Below are 8524 nucleotides of genomic sequence, written 5' to 3' on the forward strand. Positions count from 1 at the left end.
AAACATTATAAAATCAGATGCACATGAAAATCATATTTTCGGGTTAACTCTGTTTTGCGGTGAGGTTTGGTTGTTTGTTTTAATAAAGTAACAATTTGGTTTGGGTGAAAACGGGTTTGCTTGAGCTTAATTTTTTATTACTTTTATTTTTTTAAGGATAGCAATGATAAACAATATTTGGAAAATATATATGTTTAGGTTACTTTCGAATTCTGGTTTTAAAGGTTAAGAATATTAGGAGGCTTGTGTTTTAAGGTACCTTAATATTAATAACTTTTTCTAATAGCTTTTGATTGTTGTTTTGCATAAAGTTTCACAAGCTTCTCCTCATGTGTTTGAAGGTTAAACGACCAGCCCGAAAAGCTGATTTGCTTTACATATATACTTCAGCAAGGTCAAAATGTTCTTTTAAGTTTATTTTTTATATTTTAATTTTTATCTTTTTATTTGGATTTTGCACATAAGAAATAGAACTTATGCATTTTTGTTTTATTATATGGACAAACAGTTTGACTGCATTTTTTTCTTGCTATGGTGGAAGGCACATGAAACAGGTAAAACAGGATTCAAAATCAGTTGAGGCGATGCTCAGGCTCGTGATCTGGAGGTGATGCAAATTTTGACTATGACCAAAAAAGTCGGAGACTTGACTTTTTTATTAACATATATGTGTAGGATATATTTGTATGCTATGAGTTTGTAAATAATCATGGAGAGATGAGGTTACCAAATAAACCTGTGATACAAGCTACATTCTTATATATGCATCTATAAGGGTTAAAAAGGGTTAGATATTATATTTTCACTTTAACGGTTTAATGTTATTTATTTTTATGTGTGTTTTAATGTGTTCGTGTATTTGTGAAGTTTAGTTTGATAGTAACTTCTTTAAATGGTATGAGTTAAGGATATAAAACGAATCAGTAAAGTGTATCTTTATGCATGTGCAAACTATGATTGGGGGAAAATGATGGGATTTCAATTTCAAATGCTTGGTATATTTGATGTACAAGAAACCATTAGCACTCATTCTAATATTGATGATTGCTTCAAAATATGACTGATGTCAGTACATGTAACGACACTTTGAAGGTAACTGAATTTTCTTAATTCTTATTATTCTACATTTATGTCTCAAAAAATATATGCCTTGATATTTTGGTTGTTTATTCAACATGGTGTTCAATCTTTTGCGGATGCTCTTCTTATTGTGCTAAAGACACCGGCTGAAAACTCGAGGCCTAACACTCAAGACACTATAAATTATTTGACCATAATACTCTGTATCTTTGACTTGCTTTTCTGTTTTTATATCATATGTTAACTGAATAATGAATTCTGATAATATGGTGTCATTTTTTAACTAATTAACTGGCGAGGCATGACAATGAGAATGTTGGGTTAGCTCAACAAACGAGGGATCCAGTCAATCCTTAGAAAACATTTTTACATTTTCACTTCATGGATCATGCTTTTATTTTATTTTCGTTACTTTAACAAATTGGTTATGATGTACAGCTTCCTACAGATAAGCTAACTTTGAATTCTAAACTGAGTTGGAATATTTGATCCTAAATGATTTAAAGTTCAGAATTGTAATTAGTTTTACTAAACTTCAAGCGTTGAGTTCAAGGATGAAAAGAAAAATGAATAGACTATGAAAGTTTGAGAAAAAATACATGTACTTGCTGAAATGAAAAATAAATTAATTTTTTAGGGTATATAATAAGGTTGTCTTTTAACACACTTAATTTTTCTATTTTTGACACCAATATGCTCTATATAGTAAACATTGTATTATCCAACTTCTTTTTATAAGTTTATGTTTTTTAGTACTTTCTTTCCATACGAATATGAATTGCAATTAAATATTATGTTGTCATTCAAAACACATATTAAAAATAATATATTACCTTTTGAAATTATATGTGTTTAGTCGACGATTTCTATATTTCCACCTGTGTCGTACACGGGTCAATAACCTAGTTTATTAACAAGAGAAATGAGTCTATTAGTATAATTGGATACATATATTATGCCTTATTTTATATAGAAAATATACGGTTGACTAACGAATCCAAAAATTAAATTTATTAAGTATTTGAATATTTAAGGTTGTTTGAATTTTTTAAAACGAAAATAGGTTTTTTCTCTAATTCCATACAATGTTTGTGCCTTAATTTTTGATACATAATAATCAATATGATTGACTAAAGACTCCATAAGTTACTATTTTATTTAATATCACAATCATTACATTAATATCTGAATTGAATTTTTTACTTTTGAATTATTTAATTACCAAGAAAATTTGACAAGCTTTAGTATGTATGGCAACTATAATGATAGATCATTCGAGTTGGATTTGATTTGAGTAATCGAATACGAATTTATGATTTTATATTCGGTTCGAAATTCGAATTCAAATTAAACATATTATTTTTATTAATATATGTATACTTATTTATTATTATTAAAATATAAACTACATGAATCTTTTAAGTTATAGTGATTAAAAATTGAAAGTTTATCAGCTAATAATTAATTTAATTGGACATTCCCATTTAGAATATGTATGATGTGATAACTTTAAAGTTTAAATGGTTTATTTATTTTATGGACTTGCATTTTTTTTTAGTTAAAAAACTCAAATTTGTAGTGGTTTTGAAATTAAAATAGATTTTAACTGAATTCGAATCGATTCGAATTCAAACTTAATTCTCGAATTGAATCGAATTTCGAATTGGTGAATTCGAATCGAATCGAATTTGTGGAGTCTATTTCGAATCGAATCAAATTCGAATCCAACTTCAAAATTCGAATATTCGATTCGTTTAACACCGCTCGTAGGTAGATTTGCTTCTAGTTACTTAACTGATTATCACTCATTTCCCGGTTAATTTTATGTCGCCCTCAAAAGTAAGTTCAGTTGGCCAGAGTAACAGAATTCAGTTAGCAAGCTCGTCACTTTAATCTATAAATAACTGTTTTTCTGTTCCTCATTTTCACAACTCACTCACAACTCACCATGACCAACTACCTAATCAACTCCCTTCGAAACTTCATCACGACGGTGATGAACTTGTTCCGCCAGAGACGCCGACGGAGACGCCAACGGAGGAGTGTCCGACGCCACTACCTGTGGTTAGCCACAATCCCTTTTCTGATTACCGCGAGACATCCATAAACATCGATCATGTGCCAGCAACCGCCATAGCCGCTTCTAGACACTACGCTCGTGGACAACCATTCGTTGTGCATCTGATGTAGTAGCTGCGTTACGAGCCGGTTTAACCGGCAGTCTAAATAGCGTTTCCAGTCTATTGCATAGGCTCCATCACCGCGTTGGAGGTTTGGCGGCTGATGTAAGAACGGACTTTGATGACATAAGGGAACGGCTTGCTGTAATGAAAAGTGATTCATCCTCACGTGAGCTGCATGCATGAAGGCTAATTTAGTTATTTGTTTATTGTTAAGTTTGTTTAAGTTTGAATAATTGCTAAGAACTCGGTCAAGTCAGTTAGAGTCCTGGTCTTATGCTTAGCCCTAGCATTATGCATTTATCCGTTGTAAAGTTCTCTATTTAAGAGAGCTCTTTGTTTCCTTGATGTATGCAATTTTATATTATCAATTCAATCAATAGCCTTCATCATTCCTTGATTATTCTTTTATATTAATTTTCTGATACTAACAGATTTGGTATCAGAGCACAGCCTTCGATCCAACTCTTCATACATATTAAACCCTAATTATCCTATCTACCCTATGGCCGAGCAAACCAGCATTCTTCCGACTGCCTCCACGCCGATTCCTGTGTTCAAAGGCGAAGGGTATGAGTATTGGAGTATTCGTATGAAGACCATCCTCCGATCACGTGATCTATGGGACCTAGTTCAAGATGGTGTTGACGTATCAGAGAAAGATCAAAACAAACTCAAAAACTCCCAAAAACGGGATGCTCATGCTATGACCATAATTCAGCAGGGCATACATGATCAGCTATTTTCAAGAATTGCAGCAGCCTCCACGGCCAAAGAACGTGGGAAGTGTTAAAGATGGAGTATGAAGGTGACTCACAAGTCAAGGCAGTTAAACTACAAGGCCTTAGGAGAGATTTTGAAAATCTCTCCATGAAAGAAGGTGAGCCTATAGGAGAATACTTTGGGCGTGTTATGGCTCTAGTAAGTCAAAAGAGAGCTTTATGGGGAAACTATTGTTGATCAAACAGTAGTAGAGAAAATCCTTAGGAGCCTTACACCCAAGTTCGACTTTGTGGTACTCTCCATTGAAGTTGCCTATGATCTGTCAACTCTCACTCCAGTTAAGCTCATGGGGTGCCTCCAATCCCAAGAGGAAAGAATTAAGAGCCGAACCCCCGAGAAACAAAAAGTTGGTGATGAACAAGCCTTACAGGCTATGTATGACCCAACAAGAACCAGTTCATTCAGAGGTAGAGGTCGTCTCTCATTTAGAGGGAGAGGCCGAGGAAGAAGCCAAGACAAGCCTCACGAGAAATACAAAATACCTCATTGTACTCATTGCAATAAGTATGGTCATGTCAAGAGTGATTGTTGGTACAATAATGAACCAACAGCAAACGTTGCCAAGGAAAATGAAGAAGGTGAAGATGAGGAAAAGTTGTTTATGGCAATCACTGAAGATCATTATTCTTTAATGACTAATGCCACAGACACGGGTAATACTACCCACTTGTGGTTTTTAGACTCTGGTGCTTCCAATCATATGACAGGATGCAAGAAAGGATTCACTCATCTAGATGAGTCATTCAAAATGGTGGTCAAACTGGGAGACAAGAAAGAACTAATAGTTCAAGGAAAGGGAACTATTAAAATTATCACTCAAAATGGTAACTCTAAACTACTAGATGATGTGTATTATGCACCATTGTTGGGTTATAATTTGTTAAGTGTGGGTCAGTTAATGTAAAAGGGGTATTCACTACTATTTGATGATGATCAATGTGTCATCAAGAGTAAAACCACAGGTCAAGTTCTAATGGTTGTTCCAGTTCAAACTAACAACATGTTCCTCTTGGATGCATCTAAGTCAAGTTCAAGTAATAACAATATCAACCCTGATTATGCAATTGATGGTGTGTCTATACTATGGCACAAGAGGTATGGACATTATCACTTTCAAAGTTTAAAGTTGTTGCATGATAAACGAATGGTGTTTGGTCTACCACCTATACAACATGCTGAGAAGTGTCAAGGTTGTGTTGTTGGTAAAAAGGCTAGGGAATCATTTCCTTACAAGTCATGGAGGGAAACCAAGAAACTTGAGCTGATCCATGCTGATGTATGTGGTTTCATGCAAGTTCCCAGCCTAGGAGGTAGTTTCTATAACTTACTCTTTATTGATGATTATACAAGAATGTGTTGGGTATATTTTGTTGCTAACAAGTCAGAAGTTTTTGCTAAGTTTAAAAGCTTTAAGCTCATGGTTGAAAAAGAATGTGAAGGAACAATATAGGTTCTTAGATCTGATAGAGGGGGTGAGTTCACCTCTTCTGAATTCAATAAGTTTTGTGAAGATCATGGTATTAAAAGAGAGCTTACGGTTCCTTATACCCCTGAGCATAATGGGGTTGTAGAGAGGAAGAACAGGACAGTCATGGGAATGGCCAGGAGTATGTTGAAGCAGATGTCCGTGCCCAACTATTTTTGGGCTGAAGCAGTGGCTATATCAATCTATTTTACAAACACTGCAACTACCAAAGCCGTAAGAAACCAAACACCCTATGAGGCATGGTACAATAAAAAGCCATCTGTTCATCACTTAAGGGTGTTTGGATGTGTGGCATATGGTCTAATTCCAGCTCAATTCAGAAGAAAGTTAGATGATAAGGCAGAGAAATGTGTGTTCATAGGCTATTCATCTCAAAGCAAAGGATACCGTCTCTACAACCCTCTTACAAAGAAGTTTCTAAACAGAAGGGATGTCACATTCATTGAAAATGAGAAGTGGCAATGGTGTACCAATCCAACTCAGCATCCTCAAGCCTATATTGATCCATTCCCCATTCCTCCTTTAAATGAGTCTGAAACCAATAACCAACCTAACAGCCCTACATACTCCTCACCTATACAAACACCAAACCTAAATGACTTACAAAGCCAAAATAGTCAACAAACTCCAGCTCAAACACACTCACCTGATATCCCTATTATTGCTTCCACCAACCAAAGTCACACTAGCACTCCACCACTTCAGCCTAGAACTCGACATATTCAAGATGTTATTGCTGATGCTAGAAAGATAGATGTTGATACCGACTTCTATAACTGCCAGTTTGCTCTAAATGTCACAGACCCAACAACCTATGATGAAGCTGTTGACAAGAAAGAATGGCAGGAAGCAATGGCGACTGAGTTAGATGCAATTGAAAGAAACATGACATCAGAATTGGTGAAACTGCCTCAAGGTAAGAATCTAGTGGGTTTAAGTGGCTATTTAAAACCAAAGTTGGCCCATATGGGAATATCCTTAAGCACAAAGCAAGACTTGTGGCTAAAGGTTATTCTCAACAACATGGTATTGATTATCAAGAGACATTTGCTCCAGTAGCTCGTTTTGAAACTATAAGAGTTGTTTTAAGCGTGGCAGCTCAGATGGGATGGTTGGTACATCAATTAGATGTTAAATCTGCTTTTTTGAATGGGAACTTAACAGAAGAAATATATGTTGAGCAGCCTCAAGGGTATGTTGTTACAGGAAAAGAAGATTGTGTATACAAGTTACACAAGGCTTTGTATGGGCTTAAGCAGGCTCCAAGAGCCTGGTACTCCAAAATTGATAGCCACTTTATCAATAATGGGTACATGAGAAGTGAAAGTGAACCAACTTTATATGTTAAGACATGTGATAATCAGAAAATTATGTATGTGTGCTTGTATGTGGATGACATAATCTACACTAGTCCTTGTTCCAAGCTTATTTCAGAATTCACGAATGGTATGAATCAAATGTTTGAAATGACAGATATGGGGCTACTGAAGTTCTTTTTGGGCTTGGAGGTAAAACAAACCAAACATGGTCTGTTCTTATGCCAAGAAAAATATGCTAAAAGTTTGTTAAAAAGTTTGGTATGATGAATTGCACTCCTGAAGATACTCCAATGAATGCTTGTGAGAAGTTGATGATAGAAGATCAAGCTGATAAAGCAAATGCTGTAACCTACAGAAGCCTTATAGGAGGTCTGATATACTTAACTCACACTAGGCCTGATCTTGCCTATTCTGTGAGTATGGTAGCTCGGTTTATGCAGTCACCATCCAAGATTCACTTTGGAGCTGCAAGAAGGATTCTAAGATATGTGGCAGGTACTACTTCTTTCGGTCTCTAGTATGCTAAAGGTACAAAGGTTGAGTTGATTGGCTTCACTGATAGTGATTGGGCTAGCTGTCAAGATGACAGGAAAAGTGTTTCAGCCAATATTTTCTCCCTTGGTAGTGGTGCAGTGACATGGAGTTCTAAGAAGCAAGCAACGGTTGCTCTCTCTAGTGCAGAAGCAGAATATATTGCCTCAACTGCAGCTACTTGCCAAGCAGTCTGGTTAAGAAGGGTACTCACTGATCTCGGGTTTGATCAAAAAGCTGCTACTTTGATGTATTGTGACAATCGTTCCACTATTAACTTGAGCAAGAATCCTATACTACATAGTCCTTCAAAGCATACTGAACTCAAGCATCATTTCATTCGAGAAACGGTATCTCAAGAACAAGTGAAGTTAGTGTATTGTAACACCAATGAGCAGCTTGCAGATGTTCTAACAAAGGCCCTCTCTAGAGAAAAGTTTGTTCATTATCGTTACTGGCTTGGAGTAATGGAGCATGAATCAAGGGAGGGTAATGAAAAGTGATTCATCCTCACGTGAGCTGCATGCATGAAGGCTAATTTATTTATTTGTTTATTGTTAAGTTTGTTTAAGTTTGAATAATTGCTAAGAACTCGGTCAAGTCAGTTAGAGTCCTGGTCTTATGCTTAACCCTAGTATTATGCATTTATCCGTTGCAAAGTTCTCTATTTAAGAGAGCTCTTTGTTTCCTTGATGTATGCAATTTTATATTATCAATTCAATCAATAGCCTTCATCATTCCTTGATTATTCTTTGATATTAATGTTCTGATACTAACATGCTGATCTTGACCGGAGGATAACAAACATCGAGGCTGCAAACGACTTGAACTCTGTGCTGAGGCAAATTCGTATCATTCGTAGCCATGTAGATGATATGAGTGGCCATCTCAACACCATAACCACAGAGATGGTCAACTTTAACAATCGCTCGGTACGTTTCTCAACGGACTTTGTAACACGTTTCACCAACATCAGTGGCCATATAAATGAGGCAGAGGAGCGTTTGGCAAGTGAACTTCAGTTGAATGCAGCAGCACTTGAAAGAATTGAGAGAGGTATGATCTCAATTCGGCGTCGTCAGGTGACCATGGCAGGGGAAGTTAGCGACATCAGGGACGTTTTTAACATCCGCCGTCGCCGCGGT

General features: G+C 36.0%; 1 protein-coding gene across 1 annotated transcript; it reads left to right on the forward strand.

Annotated features, from left to right (window-relative positions):
• Positions 1 to 4055: 4055 nt before the first annotated feature.
• LOC143536554 (uncharacterized) lies at positions 4056 to 4947 on the forward strand. The gene is made up of 2 exons (XM_077030518.1): positions 4056 to 4140; positions 4229 to 4947. The coding sequence occupies exons 1-2, from the start codon at positions 4056 to 4058 to the stop codon at positions 4945 to 4947; spliced, it is 804 nt and encodes a 267-aa protein (XP_076886633.1).
• The last annotated feature ends 3577 nt before the right edge of the window (positions 4948 to 8524 follow it).

Source organism: Bidens hawaiensis, unplaced genomic scaffold (assembly GCF_021521415.1).
Source record: "Bidens hawaiensis isolate Kalapana, Puna unplaced genomic scaffold, B.hawaiensis_p1.1 tig00010814_1, whole genome shotgun sequence".
Classification (NCBI taxonomy): domain Eukaryota; kingdom Viridiplantae; phylum Streptophyta; class Magnoliopsida; order Asterales; family Asteraceae; genus Bidens; species Bidens hawaiensis.